This window comes from Cottoperca gobio, chromosome 8 (assembly GCF_900634415.1).
Source record: "Cottoperca gobio chromosome 8, fCotGob3.1, whole genome shotgun sequence".
Classification (NCBI taxonomy): Eukaryota; Metazoa; Chordata; class Actinopteri; order Perciformes; family Bovichtidae; genus Cottoperca; species Cottoperca gobio.
In genome coordinates this window covers 14,884,103-14,902,361 of record NC_041362.1, presented here as the reverse complement: position 1 = coordinate 14,902,361, position 18,259 = coordinate 14,884,103, and the positions used below count along the sequence as shown (strand labels likewise).

Here is an 18,259-nt window from a genome sequence, read left to right as displayed (position 1 = left end):
GAATTTTTAACATTCTTTTTTTAATTTACACTTTTTCCTGAGCAGTGTTGAACAGATGTACTTTTGCCTGCAAATTTAAATATTGATCACCAATTACGTACAACTAACTACCTGGCTGCAGCATATATCACCCATTAAACTAAATAATAACAAACACATTGTATCAATTTACAAGGGGAAGGCAGGGGTCCTTTAAAAAACAAAAAAAGAACTGTTGGCTTTTTCACGTAAAACATGAGTGCAGGATTTTTACTCCAGTGTAGTATTTTTACATCGTGCTACAGCATTTTAATTGCCTCTTTCTAATATACGGGACCTGCACTCAAGTTGTTGGTAGCCCATTGCTGATTTGTGGCATCTAGTCTATTTTTTTTAACCCTAATAAATTTACTTACTGCTTTTACTTGTATTGACTTTCTTATTTAATAAAGAATTTATTTAATTGTATTTAATGTAATTGTGATGCAGCCTGACTTTGTGATGCTCTACAAATGTCCAGGGGCCTCCTATCCTAATTTGTGACGTCATTCAGTAACTGCAGGGATTCCAAAACTATATAGGCTACTAATGTCAGTCACATCCAAAATTCCTGATTTTCTTTTATCCACCAAAAATACCTTGCAACCTTTCTCATATGATTATTTTCTCTTATTTCACAGAGGCAGGGTGTGCCAATATTAGTTTAGTAAGTACACAACAAATTGGACACAGTGTCACTTTACTGTGGAGAAATGCACAATGTATTTATTTTAAATAAATAGCCTATACACAATATAGAAAAAAGGGCAGCAATACAATCTGCCATACACAACTGTAAAACAATTTAAATATATAGTAGTGGTATCAAAGATAAAAAATAAATCAAATGTTTTTTTAAATAAGCAAAAGCTTACAATAAAGTCACTTTACGTAAATCGTGCCAACTAGTATACCATTGGGTATAACTCATATTACCATATTACCATTGGGGAGGACCTACGTCCAATCATGAATGATCCCTTTACCAAGGCAGTGTTCATTTTGTTAGTAACACTTAGCTGGTCCATATCTGCAGTGCTGAAACCAGACCGTGCGTGGCTGTAACAGACAAGCCTTCAGATATTGAGTAAATGGCACCATTCAGTGGATAGAAACAGTACTACACCAGGATTTCGTTGAAGTTAGGTTTTTTATAATGACTGACTCACTCTCGTTTATCTCATCTCCTTGTGTGTATCAGTTAGTGTTCATTATTATTATTATACAAGTAAAATATATATTTTTAAGAAAATATAGAATATATATATATATTATATACATAATAATAATAATTTTTAAAAAATCAATCTCTCATCTAATGTGTGAAGTATCATGAGAGCCACATATGGACTTGTAGAGTGGTCAGTTCATATGATTAATACAGTAATTTTCGTGCTTGTTGGTTTTGAATTAATTAATTAATTAGCGATAAATAAGCACACATAAGATTATAAGTATGATGGTAAAATGTATTTACAAAGCACTTTTTAAAACGTTATATTATGTTATTATTCTAACAGAACAGTTTTTACGACAAAACTTGCACTCTCTCGCAAGCTTTAGTAATTTTTACTGTGGTTCTTTTGTGTCAATGCTGTGACCGACGTGTCAGAGAGCCAATACAATTCGAAACAAAGCTCTCGAACCCACCCTGCAGTGCACATGTCCCCAATCATAGTTGACAGCTGGTATATAGGGCGGGATAAAGCGCATAACAGGGTAGTCTGTGTTGTATATATCTCGACGTCGGCGAATAGGAAAAATAGTTAGCTAAGCTCATCTCCACAGATGGTAGTAGGGACAGGGAGTAACGCTGTATTGTAGAGCGAAATATTAAAAAGCTAACAGTATTCATGAATTTAACCACATCATTATTCATACAGTGTCCAGATATTAATATTTTAACAAATTAAAGGCGCATCTTACTCGAGTTTGGTGCATTAAATGGAGGAGAAGAAGGAAGAAGGAGACTCGGAGATACAGGAACACGGACCCGAGCACTGGTTCTCAAAATGGGAGCGGCAGTGTTTGGCCGAAGCGGAGCAAAGGGAGCAGAGCGAGGAGGAGGCCAACAACGACCAGGATAAACTGTGGCATCTCTTCCAGAACTCCGCCACTGCTGTGGCACAGTTATACAAAGGTTCAAACCAGCGCTTTCTTTTTTCTTGTTAGTCTAACTATGCTTACACTGCCAGTATGCCTTTGGCTTGTTGGTTAGCAACCTGGCTACTTAGGCGTCACTGTGAACTAACGTTTTCGCTAGAATGCTAACTAGCCCGTAAGCATACTCTGGTCAGTACAGGGTAACGTTTACAGCTGATTTTGCAATGCTAAATTTAGCTAGCGGTGTTAGCCAGAGACAAAAAATAGTTATACAACTCGAATCCAGTGTTATACACATGGTTCGATTGTTAAACAATCATATTAGTTTGAATGACATAATTAAAGTAGCTTAACTTAACATCAATACATTTGTCTATAAGATGGCTTGTTGACACCAAGTTTAGACAGCAGCAGATAGCTAACGTAACGTTAGCCAGGCTAGTTACAAAATGGCGATGGTAACAACAATCGTAGCTACGCGACATTCCCAGATGACAGTCTCTTGTATACTGTCAGTGTTGCCATCTATTATACCGGACGCAATTAGCTGTTCAAATGTGCGATGAAGATATAAAGTTAACAGCACAGAAATGTACTCTTGGTTTTAAACGCCCGGTTTGCTGCTGAGTGAGCAGTTTGTTTAGCAACGCGTATCTAGCGTTATAATCACAAAATGGCGAGGACAGTATTGGTTCGCTGTGGAAATATTGGTTTGTGTACAATACGCTACGGTTAAGGTGCTCTCGGACATTATATATTCCTGTCCATATTGTCAGAGCTCGACTTGCTAAGTCAATCCATGTTTGACATGTATGTTTGACATAGCTTTGCAACTTTACTGCTGAGAGGGCAGTTAAGTTGGTGTGTCGGTGCTTTCTTGCTAAACTAGCTGCTGCCAAGCTGGCCATCTAGCGCTAGCTGACAGTTATTTTTATGCCAAACCCTGTCCCTGCAATTGTAGATGCAAGACAAAATGGCGAATGAAAATTATCTTCATTTCAACCCTACAATCACCAAGCTGTTGTTCCCTTTCAGATGTTTTGGTCTCCGTTGGTCACATTAATCGAGAGTGTTTTCTTTAAAATTGTGGCTGTGTGTTATGTATAGAAACCAAACATATATTTCCCCTTTCCTTTCACAGACAGAGTATGCCATCAGCAGGGTCTGTCATTGTGGGTGCCCTTTCAGAACTCTGCAACAGCAGTCACCAACCTCTACAAAGGTATCTAACCACACTGCTCTTCTCTCCATCCTTGTGCTTTTGAGCAAGATATATTGGTCTGCCAACTACTACACATACAGTTGTTTTTGTGCTTTTTTAATTTAACCAATATGTATTGTTGCTGACTGTTGGTGTACTTGAAAATGTAAACATGTTTTTATTGACTGGCTCATCCAACAAGCGGTAAACACACCTCCCATGGTCATTATCACTCTTGTCAGCTGTGGTTGGTTCTTAGTAAGAATGAGATTGTACTGGACTTGGCTCCTAATTTGGCACGCTACCTCCCAAAGTGTGTGTGTGTGTGTGTGTGTGTGTGTGTACTTGGGTTTGAAATGCATAATTATATATATATTTTTCACCTTTTGCAGAGAGTGTGGAGGCCCATCAGAGAACCTTTGATCGGGGCATCCAGACAGGCCACCAACGCCGTAATAAGGTGGGTCTTGTTTCTCTGTTAACTTTGTTATGCACATGTTACACTTTCCTGTCATTTGTTTGGCAGTTAATAACCAGGTGCTTATAGATTACAATAGGTTCACACAACAGGCATGTTCATGGCGAATATAAATGCATCAGCGTTTGTTAATGTAATTAAACCTGGCCTAAGGATGGATTACACTTGTATTGGATTGCAGGACATGTTGGCCTGGGTGAAAAAGCGCAGGAGAACCATCCGTAGGGAGGATCTTATCAGCTTTCTGTGCGGCAAAGCACCACCACACAGGAGTAGCAGGGCCAACCCCCGGCTGGCCATGGTGGCCCCAAGCCGGGCTAATTCACCAGCTGAGACTGGCTCATCTGTGGAAGCAGACCTCCAGCCCTTCAGGGAGGCCATAGCACTGCATGGTAAGTTAGGTGCAAACCAGTCTATCCACTTAATCAGAGACGTGATTTACAACTCAGGAGGCAGTTACATTGTTGGATAGAAAATCAGTGGTACTGCTGGTGTTTAATGTCGGTATAGAGGTCTGCAAAAGTGTGGGTGGGACCTACTGATTCCACAAATGTATTTTAGTTTAAGTTTGGCAATATACTGTAGAATGGTTTTGAGATAAATGTTAATCCTTTATAAAAAAAAAAAAAAAGTATTAACTGTCTCATTTACTAATATACAGGTTGTCGCCTGATGTACAACAAATGAGTGTGTGTGTGTCTGTCTGAGAGGGAACATCTCTCTAAATCAAATCAATAGTTTGGTAATGACCCTCGTTTTTAAATATGCAGATGCAGATCTGTGTGTATGTATTTCTGGTGTGCTGTCGATGCAAATGAACATTCAGAACTTTATCTGAAGGTCCCTGCATTTTAAAGCGTAGCTGAGGTCGGGGTGGATGATTGGCATTTGGTGTTTTAGGTTAACAGAAACACAAGTTCGGTCTGTGTCGGGAGGTTTCTGCGTCTCCTGCCTCAGTTATGGGAGATGGACAAAATAATTTTGTCTTGCAGTGACAAATCGCATCAAATTCACAGATGTTTATTTTAGTGTAGTAACACAAATAAACTGTATTTCAAACCAATGTGTAGCACAAAACCAGTTGTGTATTTCATGACTGGTGTGAAAAGCTTTTATCTGTTGACTTAAAAATGAGAAGGATGCATCATGAAATGCATACTGTACTCGACCATTTAGACAGCATATTGATTTTTAGAGATGTTTTGCTGACTGGTTTACCACACCGGTCACCTCTCTTGTAAAGTTACAGCTTCTGTTGCCAACAGCCATGTTTTTAATGGCTGTTGGAGTCGTTATGTTCAGTCTAAGGTTGGCTTTGGTTGTTAGATGGCCGCATCAGATGCTATTTTTGTGGCAGACATCCTAACAATATCCTTCTGAAGAAGCTGAAGTTTTCTTCTGAAATACAAAAAGGAGACAAACAGCCCGAGCGAGTGACTTTGACAAATGAAGTCCTGTCAAAAAGCTGTTTACTTGCTGTGTCCTTCCATCACAAGAAGACATCTTCCCTAGTTACACATTTTAATAGTCCTTAACTGGTTATATCTCAGAGACGATAAAGTGCCATGCCCTTTACAAATTTAAATTAGGTCTGATATTAATATCTGTCGCATACAGTATATCCTCTCTCACGAGGACACACATACTGTCTTTCTACCCCTGTGCGTCCATGGCACTTTGATCAGACAGAGCATGCATTTGGGTCAAACAAATATGATGTTGATGCACCTATGGTGTGCTGGATTGGCAGTCACTGTTAGTCCACTCAAAAGACTCCATTGATGTTCGTGTAGCCTTCATTCAAAATCACAACATGACAGGATGCCATTTTCTTTAAAATCAGAACTGATTGCTTTGCCTCTTAGCAAAGTCAGTAAATAAGACAGACGGGTTGCAGCTGCTACTCATGTCACTGTTGTTCAGATAAAACATCTTTTAAAATCATGTTATCAAGATTGCTTATGCGTCTTATTTCTCCAACTGATGCCCTTTTGTCTGTTGCTTCGGTCTCCTCTCTATACTGTCTCCTCCTCCTTCTACAGGTCTGAGTGGAGCCATGGCGAGTATCAGTGTGCGCTCCGGCGCTCCAGGGTCTCCCACACACGTAAGTGGGAGCAGCAGTAACGGAGGGGGTGCCGGCGTAGGCGGTTCTTCCGGCTCGGGGCCGGTGTGCCGCAGCAGGCGCAACGGGCTCCAGGATGTCGACCTGAACACTTTCATCTCTGAAGAGATGGCACTGCATCTGGACTCTACAGGCTCCGCCTCTGCCGGAGGGGGAGGAACCAGGAAACGAAACTCCACCCAGTGTAGTGATGTCATCACGGACTCCCCTACGCACAAACGCAACAGGATGATCTGATCTGCTGCCTGCCTATATGTGTGTGTGTGTGTGTGTGAGGGGGTGGGGGGAGATGCCTTCAAAGCCAAGGCTAGGAGAGGGGGGATGGATGGGCTTATGTGGGACAGATGCACAGATGGACCGACACTCAAATGCCTGGCTGTGCAAAAGAACCCGGGCTGAACATGAAAACAGGGACTGACGGTCTCAGTTTAGTCTTTTCAGATGTTGAATGAATTCTATTCCTTGTCTCCTTTTCCTGCACTATTACTACAAATCAATTATCTGCAATCAGAACACTGTGTGTGTGTGTGTGTGTGTGTGTGTGTAAAATGGGAGTTCCAGACGTCATCGCCGCCCTGGAAAGGAGACAACGAAGGAAGTCACTGACTCATTCTGGGATGCAGATAGTTCTCAAAGTGGTGAAAATGCACTGTGCTGCTTTGACAAGTAAAAGCCACTTGATCCTTGACACATTTGTGCCCTTCCCTCCCTTAAACCTCACTCATCCTCACCCACCACCTTAATAAGGAAGTGAGGGCCATGATCAAATCGTCTCACTCAGTGAACCGAGTTGCTCGCCAAAATGTTGGACCCCAACTCTGTCAGAGACTCGCCTCTACGTCAAACAACCCACGTGTTCTTTCTGTTACTTCATCATTGCAGCTCTCAGTTGACGTTGCCTGTCGGTGGTGGAGCTACATCGCAGGAGTACATGTGTGGCATCATCCAGCTTCATCTGCCGCCAGTTACATTTCTCTACGGTGATGGCATGTGACTTTATTCTCTACTAACTACTCCGCTTCAACAGTGGCTCGATTAAGTTCAGCCAGACGCCATTTTTTAGTTCTTCACCCACCAGTGTTAAAATATCTAGGTTTGTTGCCACTGTTTGCAGCCAAGTTCATTTTGCATTCTTTCTCCACCTCTTTTTGTTGTTAAGGATAATGGAAAGGAATTTAATTTTTCTTTGTGTATACCGCTTGTCAGACAGCCCGTTTGCTGTCTGCGACGCCCCCTCCCCCTTTACCCTAGTCTTATTACAAAAGCAGCTGCTGTTTTATGTAATCTTGTGATTTTTCTGATGAGTTGCAATAAGGATTTTGTGCACTTCAGTTTCACCTCCTAACTCATGCAAACAAATCGGCTCTTCCATTGTATCCCAGTTGTAGCCTCGTCCAGCCCTTAACGGGCCCGCTTGTGGTCAGTCCACACATTGCTTAGAGAAAGTAAACACTTGGTATGAGTAGAAATGCAGCCCTCACACAGCGTAACTCTGGTTCCAACAACTCTTCAAAGGTTTCTGCGCGTGGGCTCTACCTGTCTTCAAATATTCAGAGACCTTCCCTGTCTGGCAAATGATTTATCAGAAGATAATGCTGTAAAGAAAGCATAAATCACAGAAATGTGTACAAAGGTAGCGTTTCTCAACAGACCCACCAAGCAGGCCAGCAAGGGCACACAAGCCGCTGGTTTATTTGGCTCGAGTATTCCAAATAAATCTGCTTTTTGTACAAGGGGCGTGTGCATTAATAAGACGTGGATGGATTTTTTTTTTTTTTTTTACGTGGTACAGGATGATGTGACCCGGGGCTTCTTGAAATGCTTGATTCCTTCCATCCTTATGTAACAGAGAGGAGTAGGAGACATTGATATCACATGAGTCTGAAATGTGGGTATAATAAGCAGTTTGTTAAGTAATATAAACTGGTACTGTACTAAAAGATTTTTGGAGTTAAATCTAAGCTTGTTTGTGGGCAGAATAAACTCAATTGTTTGAATATGCTTTCATTTAGCATAGGATGCTAAAAAAGTGTAAAAAAAAAAGAGTTAAATCTTAAGTTGTCTACATATTTCCAGTGATGCCCTGCCATAGTAGTGCTACAGTAAGTTGTCAGTGAGTTGGCTTCAACTTTACCTGTAATACCCACAGTAACCGACTTGTGAGATGTCTATGTGTCCTTCTCCTGTTCCTCCTTTTTGTTGACTCCTTCACCGTGTATGACCTGGAAAAGTAGGTTTTCTTTAGTTGTATAAAGCATGCCAGTTTTTAAACTTCTGTTACATTTTAGTCACTTTTTTTGCATTATAGGTTGGCTTTTATATTCATACATGATATCTGGCTTATCGGTGAAAGGAACCAGTGAGATGTGTTGCTTCTGTCAAAATGAAGAATTCTGAGTTTAGGAGTATGTTCTTGCATACAAGGGAAACCACTGAATTAGACTAAAAAAAAGTGCAAATTGGAAAATGAGATTTGATTTGCCTACAGACACCTCCGATTACTGTGAAGGAGGAGCAACAAGGAATTCATGGTTGGTAAAAAGAAAACTATGAACGTTCTGGGGAGCTTCAGCTAGCGCAGGTCTAGTGAATTATGGAACATAGGAAGGATCCATCTTTCCTGAATAGGAACTTCAACCCTAAAAGTCACATTTAGAGTCCATCAGACAGTTTTAGGCTCTGGGACCCTGCAGAGAGCTCATGGCTGGTGTTGGAGATGAAGTGAATCCTGAGGACTGACCTGTCAACACTTCATTAAATCAGAGGAATGCATTTAAAATATTTTAGTTGCTTTACTTTCTCTGGAAACTTAACTCACTGTTTTGTGTCTATCACTCCACATTGGTAGCATTCTTGACTGAAACCAAATGGCGCGTGTTGTTACAAATAAGTAGTTATAACCTCCCCAGTGTTTGTTGCATGACAACATGTCAGTTAAAGGGAAGATATGAAGTGGATGCTGACAGGAGAAATAAATACTTTTTTTTTTTTCTCCTCCTAAGGCTCGACTAAAGAGTTGGGTACAGGCAGGATTGTGCCGTCTTTCTAATCCCACTGTTCAACCTGCAGCGTTGACCCCCATTGATTAGCCTGGTTATAATAGAGGGGGCACTTTGTGTTTTTCTTTTCTTCCCCTGAGCCAGTCACCGGCCTTCATCCACATTGTTTCAAAAGGCTGACTCATGCCATGTGTCTCTGGAGCCAACACTATTATCAGCTGTTTCTTGATACTTATTTGTTTAAAAAGTAATAAATGGCTAATCTATATACTTAACATTTAATTGTTGGTATGATATATGTGGTTCACATTGTAAAATAAATAAAACCATTGAGTTGCAATTGGATTGACTGTTTCATTAAAAGAAGAAAATAGATTTGGTTTTATTTGGTTATTTTTTCTCAATCTTTAATACGGGTTCTCTATCAACATGTTTCTTGAACTTTTGGAAAAGATATGGGATAAGTCACATGTCCTTAAGTTATCACATGTAAATTGACTGTAAATATACAAAGCAAATATTTTCATTTCCTTTCGGTAAGGAAGGAAGCTTAATTTTTCTTTTTGTTCCTCACTATGTTTGCACATATATTTTGTGAACTTGCACCACAGGCTCCCCCTATAAACTGGATATATCTGGTTGCATTTACAGACATGCAAATGAGGAGCAGTAAGTAGAGCATCTTTATTCTATTGTTTTATCAAAGGAGATCCAGAGGCTGAGAATTTACACTTCACAAAAACATTGCGTAAGAAAGACTGACTAAATTTTTGTGGTAGCTAGAGGGGCTTTTTGTATTTTTAAAAACATAAAGCCAGTCATCTCATTGGCTTTCACTGCAGATGTCATTGATTTAGTTGATGACTTGTGGATGAAAGAAAATACCAGAGCCATGCATTTGAAGTTTGAGTTTGTGGTGACTTTATCTCTGGCTAAGAGAAATGCCATCTAACGTTACCCTGCTGTAGACCACTAGATGGTGCCAGAGGGCGGCATTAGGAAAAACTCACTTTTTCCATGTCGTGAGTCTAATGAGGAAATGTAGAAGACAGGCCTGCAACGTGAGTGTGACCCTGTTCTGATACTGTAGCATGTTCAAGTGTTATCTTTAACATTAAGCCTTTCTACTATCTTCAAGGTTCCTTCTGGAGGTTTTGACCTCTATGGCTATGAACTAATAACACTATTCCACTCTCCAACAGGTGGCAGTAATGAGTCAAAACACAGCAGTGCGCCAACAGGGAGGAAGAAATAGGACTGATAGGAAGAAATCATGTTGAGTAACAACTTTGCAAAAAAATTAAAGGGAAGGACACACTGTTAAGGTTAAACAACTTGAATGTAAACACAACTTTCGTTTACACGAACACTCCGAAAGCCACCTTTAAAGGTGCTAGCTATTAGCTTAAAGTTGTGGACGTAAACCAACACTGTATCCTCGAAGTCTAACACACGTGTTGAATGCATTTATTTCCTCGTGAAACATCCGTAAAGCACATTCTTTGAATAGTGTAAATACTGCATTATTTATTTCTATGCTTGAATAGTCTTCTTGCTCCGAGTCCTTTGTTGGCATGTTGTTTATACGTCCTCGCGCTAACTGTCAGTGGAAAGAAACCTGTGTGCTCAAGCGCGTGCACACTACAAACAAAGGTACCTTACAAACAATCCACGAGAAATGGTCAGCTGTCCTCGCATCTAAAAGCATACAAGATAAAGCTCTGGGGCTGATAACGTGGAGTCAGAGACAACAACAAACACATTTGCTGGAGGAAACATTAGAAGGTTAACTGGTGATCTGCTTTTCTTTTAATTGTAGAGCAGACAGAGCAGAGTCCATTTGAGGCAGATTTTCAAGCATTTACATTTATTTAATTGCTGCACTTTCTTAGAAGTTGGCTCTGGCTATTGTTTGTTTACAGAAAAAGACAAAGCACATGGATCTGTCCTGCACACATCAACATATTCAAATTAACATTGCAGTTGATAATTTGAAACATAATGAAATAAAAATCAACACGGTAATAAATTGGTGTTATGACAAAGTACATAAACCAGTGAAGGAGAAAGCAAACAAGTTCTTCAACATTAGAAATCAAATAAAAGAGTAAAACAACAGAATACTCTTAACAACTCGCTGATACGAAGTGTAACTGCTGTTTCCCAAATGAAATGTGGACATGCAAAATGCACATGTACAGCCAACATCCTCAATCACAACCATTGTTGTTGCTGTATTGGTCCATGGGTGTCATACAGTATATTACAGGCTGTATTAATACACCTCCACCCTTCACAGCTCATCATCCTCATCTTCCCCTACAGCTGCTGTCAGAGAGCAAAGGTTGTGATTATCGGCAGCCACACAGAGATCCTTGAGTTTCTCCACAGCACACTGACCAGAAAGAAGTATTAGACTACATGAACATACTTCATTAGAATATGAAATCATTCATCAGAAATAAATATCTTGAACTGAGTGCCAGTACATTGGGCGTGTACATGAGTGTGCAGTTCAGTAAAGACTTTTCAAAACCTTCCCTTCAATTTGGAGCTGCAAACATACAACATTGCCTAATGCAGGCTGCAGCTATAACAGCTTTCCTCATACTCAAAAACTCAAATCATGTAAGGGTTCTTTACAGGACCAAATGTTTGTTCTTGGGCAGAGAAACTCAGGGGCCTTTGGGGAGGTGAAGGAATAGAAGCTGAGCTCTCAGAGTCCATTTGTAATGAGAGACCCCGACCCTGACCTGACACTGGCTGGAAAGAGTGTGGATCCTGCTGACGGGCTTTGGGAGCAGGACTCAGATCTGGCTGAGAGGCAGGAACTTCTGGTAGTAACTCTTGGTAACATCTATCATCAGGTCCTGCGTGCACTCTGGGAGCTCTGCTGAAAAGAGACCTAAGAGAGAGAGAAAGACAAACACAGGTGAAAACATGGTCGAATAACAGACAGTAGAGGTGTTTGTGTGCGTGTGTGGTGGAGCGGACCTGGGCATCCAGAGAAGACGGTAAAAGGCGGCACCACGGTCTCAGGAGGGAGCACAGTGTTGTCTAAGATCTTGCAGCAGTCCTTCAGCACACAGCGACGACCCTGCACACAAAACAAGTTTACAAACATTTAGAGTCTAAAGCCTTAACTGACTAAGTGTTTTCTTCATTCTGATAATCACACCCTGGTAAACAATGGATGGCAACTATTTAGAACAATATAGCAGTAAGCATCCTTATAGTCTAAAGAAAACTGGGCTGAGTCGGAGTTTAGCCACAGTTTTGTTATTTGCTGAAAAACTTTGAAAACATTTGTTGGGACTGTTTGTATTTAATCACATCTGTACAAACAATCACACTGAAAAACATGCATCTGTACAAAATACCACAAAGCTACAAGATTCCTAAAAAGATGAAGACGAGAATAATCACATAAATATTTTTTAAATAGGGGCAATTAATCCCAGTGTACTTTTCCAGGGATAATACAGCGCTAGGTATGTATCTCTTTTTATAATTATGTACATCTGCTCGCTCCAAAGGCTGTTTAAATTGTGTTGTTTTCTACTACATTAAAAAGGCTGAGTGTTGTTAAACTCAATGAATAAAATAAAGTCTATGCTGCGTATCCAACATAGTTGCTGCTTTTTTAATTAGCTTGTCGCATTTTCTGTTTAAGTCCTGCGGAGTCAAGTACCTGTCCTTTCCAGTTGGAGTGTATGATTTGGTAACGTCTCATGGGTACTTACCTATTGTTTTACTTCTATTTACTGAACAATTAAAAGACCATTGTGTACTATTTAAGTGAATAAAGTATTCATAACTATGTTTTTATTAGTGTATAATCACTTAAAACTAAGAATCATTGTGTTTTCGTTAGCTTAGAATAGCTGCTTTTCCAAAATCGTACCATTAGAAGCTAGAGCTTCGAGCCAGTTGGTGTTTATGGCCTTAGGCCGCTAGAGCAATATTGCAGTATTGCCCTAAAACCTGTCCATAACATGCTGTCTTGGTGTAAACATCACTCATCCCGCACAACGCAGATAACATAAACAGACTCCTGTAACAAAAAAATAGCCACACTGGAATTACAGTCAGCGCCATCAAACAATCCATAACAGTAGTTAGTTAGTTAAGTAGCCTAAGAAAGTTGAATCGCTTTAGCTAAATCAATTCCTGGGTGTTCTCTCTGCTGACTGAGGTGCGATGTACAGTGACTGCCGGCCTTACTGCTTTGCAGACTGTTAACATATTGCCTCAATTTACCAGATCTGGGTTCCCTGTTACCCTGCTGATAACGTCTGACTGCATGATTCTCAAAGATCAACTTTTTACTTCGGCTGATATTTACCCTTAACAGCTCTTCTGTGAACTAAGTTGAATAAACTAAATTGACTAAAAGTAAGATGTGTGACGTTACTGTTTGACATCCTGAAGCACCGCCAGTCAACACGTCCACGCAATTTGTTTCACTTCATTAAATCAGAGTTCTGCTTAGTGAAACATGGCTAATTTATCAGAAGAACTGAGTGAATTGTGAACATTCAGTTTGATAAGTTAACTTACATAAACCTACATATCTGATATAAATACATATACATAAATGTGTTCCTTTCATATTCCATCCCAGGTCTGTGCCTACTCAAAGCAGCCTGCCATTCAGTGTGCTGCTGCGCTAAGTTTATCTGAACATGACTACCATGTGACTGTTTCACCACAGGCAAGAGACACTGCTTCTGTGTATGTCCCCTCTCAGTGGGGCAGCACTTTGTCTCCCTCATCGTGTCTCCTTTTTCTGCTTATGTGCGCTTTCATCCCACTCACTATTACGCAGTTCTTGCCAATGTGGACGTAGGAACCAATCTGCGCTGCGTTGACCACACAGTCCTCCTCGATGAAGACGTGGTCTCCGATGTGCAGCGGGAAGAACGCCACTCTGGAGGGAGAGATGGAGATGGGGAGGGAGAGATGAAGGGGGACGGGAGCGGAAAGAGATTAAGTTCAGGCGCTGAACTGGCATGAAGTTAGGGACACAAAATAAATCTGTAATTCTGCCTGTTATTTAATGACACAATGACAGCCAAATGTTAAGAATATTTGTTGTACAATACTCAGTTGTGTGCCAGCTAAAAAGAGAGGGAAAGAGCCTTTACCCTTTGCTGAACTTTTTGAAAGGTGGTCGAATGACGCTCCGGCTCTTCACCACACAGTGTCTGCCCACCCTGACATTAGCCAGGTCTCCTCTGATGATGCAGTCATTCATCACAATGGTCTAGAAGAGAAAATAAACACGTACAATTGAAGCTATAGCACAGCCTAACAGAGTGCATTGATGACAACATAACTGCCCTGACAGAAAGCTGTATAATTCATTGTCAGGCAGTTTGTTTTTCCTTACTTTGCCATTGAGTACGATGTTTTGACTCCCACATAGCACTGACTGTCTGCTCACTTTGTTGCCAGAAGCCTGAAATACAACGACAGAAATTGTTAATAACTGCAATAAAGTAAGCTTATGTCTTTAATGTACATCTAAACTGAGCACAAACAATCATTTAAGTTATCCAACGCCCTACGCCCTGTTCAGCTTCGGTTAGCCAAATAGCAAGCGACTAGCTAGCTAACAACGGAATGAAATCAAACACATTACCGTCTCAATGTACTCCGCTTTGTTGTACAGTATTTCAGACAACTCCATGGCTGGAAATAAAAAGAATAACGTATATGTATGTGTGTATATATATAATATAAAATATTTAAGACAGTGGCGAAAATTCAGTAATAATAATAATCTGTCCTGTGTTGCTGCTCTGCTGTCAGCTCTCTCTTCTTCTGCTGACTCTATGAAGGGCTTTTCAGACAATATGAGTTGAGTGCCAAATCATCGATGGATGTCATTAAGCCAAACAAATGAAACAATCCCCCGGTATTTGTTATATTTGCATTGTATCATATTAGAGTTATACATGTGTATGAAGTGTTGAATTATTCTGCGCCTTCAGGTCATTTGGTAAAATAATAGTTAAACAACTAATCCGTAATGTGATTCTTTTATCGATTGGTCCTACTTACTTTTTTTTTTTTTTTAATCAAAGTCAATGTTTAAAGTTATACATTTTTGATTGTCTGTTTAGTTCAATATCATTGTAGACTGCAAAAATTAAAAAATAAAGATGCAAAATAAAGACACAGTTTGAGTTGTGCGCATGCGTACGGCGAAGCCCATGACCCCGTTTCTTCTTCGCTTTGCACGCTGGGAGTCTCCAGTCACTTTTCTCAGTCATGGCGGCCCGTGTCCTGCAGCAGTGTGTCCGCACGCTCGCCCGGCCCTCGCTGAGGCTTGCCTCTGGTAACCTGGCCGCTGTCGCCCCGGCATCAGCTATACACCGACCTCTCTCTTTCGCCGCAGACAGTCGGAGGACGCGGTGGCTTGTACAGAGCCGGGTGAGTCTCCGGTAACATTGAACAGTCGTGGCCTAGCATCTGTGACCTACCGACGCCTTTCAAAACTGTCAGGCTAACCCAGCGCGCTAAAAGTTCATGTTGCCATGCAAGTAGTTTATTCTACAATGAATGACAATCTGATGGTGTGATGTCCTGCGTAAAGTCACGAAACATTATAACGTTATATTTTTGGTTACACAACAGCCATATTTTTGCTTGTTGGCTAGCTAGCTAGCTAGTTAGTCATGGACAGACATTTGTGTTGTTGTCACCGTCTCACCTTCAATTTAGAGCCATGTGGATGCTTACAGTTAAACCTTAATCACCTTCTAACTCTACATAGCTCATTCTAACTGAGCAATAGCTAATGGGAGCACCATTAGCACATCACACCATATTTGTACTTTTTTTGTTGTGCATTATGTTGTTATAGTCCACTTACTTTGAGTGTGACGCATAACGTATTCAATGATACTGTAATGACTTGTTGCCCACATTAATGATGACATCAAGCTGCAAGACATCATGGTTTTAAAGAGAATATAAATCGGTATTATATAAAGATAGAAGACTATACCAATGTATCAGCTGAGATTGGTAGCGGATACTAATTCTTATGTTTGATAAGTCAAAGATGATTTCATTTTCAGAGTCCTTGAACTGACAAATACATTTGTAAATGTTATTTCTTATAACAGTTTGTAAAGTGTTGACTTCTGCTGCAGCCACAAATATTTCACTTGTACTACACACCATCTGGGCCTATTAAGTAATACTCTCAAAGTTTATAAGCTACTTAAGTCTCTGTAAGTTTGCTTTTATGTCATTTGACAAGTGTGCAGTAATGAGTGGTGCACATTAAATGGAGCCTTAACAATAGAGTTAAGAATATAAGAAAATAAAAGTAACCACCCACCTGTACCCTGGTGGAGGTTAATGCACATATAGTGGAATAGTACTTTGCTTTTTTTAAAGGCACTCCTGAGCTAAAGTCTGCTAACATTCTTCTCCTCCTTATTCCTCAGATCCCCTCAGTGGGCGTTTTGTGCAGACAGTATGGGGACCTGCCCCCCCTCACTCTAGAAACCATCAAAGACCGTGTCATGTACGTCCTCAAGCTCTACGACAAGATCAACCCTGAGAAGGTGAGAGAAAACGCCAACTGGCTAAGAAACCATCAGGCCTGCTCCTGACCAGCTAAAACATTAAATGCATTGTCAAAGATGTCACAATGTTTTTCACCTTTTCAATGGTTTTTCAAAATATGAAGAAAAAAACCCCAATCTTTTTCATTAATCTTTTTTTAATTTAAATATTACATTTATTTATCTTTTTAAAAGATGAATCGTGTCAGAATCACTTATTTACACACTTCACCTCCTGGATTTAATTTGATCATGGAAACACGACATTGAGTTCTTCTTTGGTGTATGTGAGAGGCTGATGAAGTCAACTCCAGCAAATGAGAAGTATTCAGTGACTGTTTGGAATATCCATAATTCATGTCAACACCATGAGCTGAACATGGCTCAATATGCTGTCAGCCTCTGTTCAGAATTGAACAGACGTGTCAGTGATGGTGGAAAAATGACATTTTCTAATGTCTTGTGTTTTTGTTTCTGCTCCACAGCTGCAGACATCCTCCCACTTCATGAAAGACCTGGGTCTGGACAGTTTGGACCAAGTGGAGATTATCATGGCCATGGAGGATGAGTTCGGTGAGTCGGCATGCTGTGAAACCACACATCTTTAAAAATTAACGTCTCATAAGTTAAGAGACAGATCTGTGTTAAAGTTTGTGACGATTCTTTCCATTTCCAGATAAATGGTATATTTAGCTATTTAAGTCAATCAACAGGAAGATGAATCTGAAAATATTCTCATTGGTTTTTTTTTACTTTCTTTTGATATCGACCAAACAAATCTGCAGATTAATAGAAAATAGTTAGTTGCAGCCATGTGCGAGAATTCTTTTTAATCCTTAAGAGAACACTTAAATTAAAACTCGCCAAATTTAGAGATGTATAATTTTTATTGGACACCAACAAAAATAATCATATTGATTGTGGCATCAAACTGTGTGTAGTGTTCATGGAGTACAAATACTGAATCTTTAGTCACAGAACAACATGTGCTCGTCAGCAGCCAGCTGGCCATAGTCTTTACATTTTAGCAGAAACCGTGAGCCTGTGTTTTGTATGATCTTTTTGTATTGTGTGTGTTTCTTCTGCAGGATTTGAGATCCCTGACGCAGAAGCAGAGAAGTTGATGAGTCCTGAGGAGATTGTACAATACATCGCAGACAAGAAGGACGTTTATGAATAATCTGTTCTGTAGTTCACTGCAGAGGCAAGTCTCGCCGTCATCTCAATTACACATGTGCATTCTGGTGTTAGGTCTTCTGTTCCTGTAGTCACTCATTAGTGTTGTCTATTTCCTCCACAGGAAGTACACTTCCCACTTCCTCCCCGTCAGCGCTGTCCTTTACGGCACTGTCGACGTCAGCTGCCGTGTCTCGTGTTTGACTGTATTTAAATGAACATGTACATGTTTCGGAGCTTGGAGATAAACAAAATATTAAAAATGTTATATCGGTTTTGATTTTCTTCTTCTTCCAGCTCCACAATGTGGTTCCGATGTATAATTTCTCATGAATAGATCAATAAATACACATGCTGTATAGTTCTGAGTGTCTCTGCTGTGATATTCATTCCCATGACAGAAGGAGCAAGTTGTTGAGTTAAATATATATCAAAATGCCATTTTGGAAGTCAGACTTTAAATAAGTGTCTGAAGGTCACAACATTTTCTGAACCCACAAAAGCATTAAGTCCTTCCAAGGTTTTTCATGGTAGTTTATTTGCGAATGAGAACGCTGGATGTGTAGGAAACTGAGCGCC

At 40.2% G+C, this 18,259-nt stretch overlaps 3 protein-coding genes across 3 annotated transcripts; 2 read left to right on the top strand and 1 right to left on the bottom strand.

Moving 5' to 3' along the window:
* The first annotated feature begins 1,725 nt into the window (after positions 1 to 1,725).
* Positions 1,726 to 9,296, top strand: hapstr1a (HUWE1 associated protein modifying stress responses a). The gene is made up of 5 exons (XM_029438214.1): positions 1,726 to 2,158; positions 3,263 to 3,343; positions 3,715 to 3,782; positions 3,982 to 4,192; positions 5,843 to 9,296. The coding sequence occupies exons 1-5, from the start codon at positions 1,963 to 1,965 to the stop codon at positions 6,157 to 6,159; spliced, it is 873 nt and encodes a 290-aa protein (XP_029294074.1). The 5' UTR covers positions 1,726 to 1,962; the 3' UTR covers positions 6,160 to 9,296.
* Positions 9,297 to 10,707: 1,411 nt separating this feature from the next.
* On the bottom strand, positions 10,708 to 14,768 carry dctn5 (dynactin 5). Its single transcript, XM_029438644.1, has 6 exons — positions 14,566 to 14,768; positions 14,314 to 14,382; positions 14,069 to 14,187; positions 13,740 to 13,851; positions 11,916 to 12,018; positions 10,708 to 11,826 (listed from the first exon to the last, which is right to left on the bottom strand). Exons 1-6 carry the CDS (start codon positions 14,611 to 14,613, stop codon positions 11,729 to 11,731), a joined length of 549 nt encoding a protein of 182 aa, XP_029294504.1. The 5' UTR covers positions 14,614 to 14,768; the 3' UTR covers positions 10,708 to 11,728.
* A 388-nt stretch (positions 14,769 to 15,156) lies between these two features.
* Positions 15,157 to 18,044, top strand: ndufab1b (NADH:ubiquinone oxidoreductase subunit AB1b). The gene is made up of 5 exons (XM_029437879.1): positions 15,157 to 15,359; positions 16,385 to 16,504; positions 16,990 to 17,077; positions 17,593 to 17,708; positions 17,805 to 18,044. Exons 1-4 carry the CDS (start codon positions 15,198 to 15,200, stop codon positions 17,682 to 17,684), a joined length of 462 nt encoding a protein of 153 aa, XP_029293739.1. The 5' UTR covers positions 15,157 to 15,197; the 3' UTR covers positions 17,685 to 17,708; positions 17,805 to 18,044.
* Positions 18,045 to 18,259: the final 215 nt, after the last annotated feature.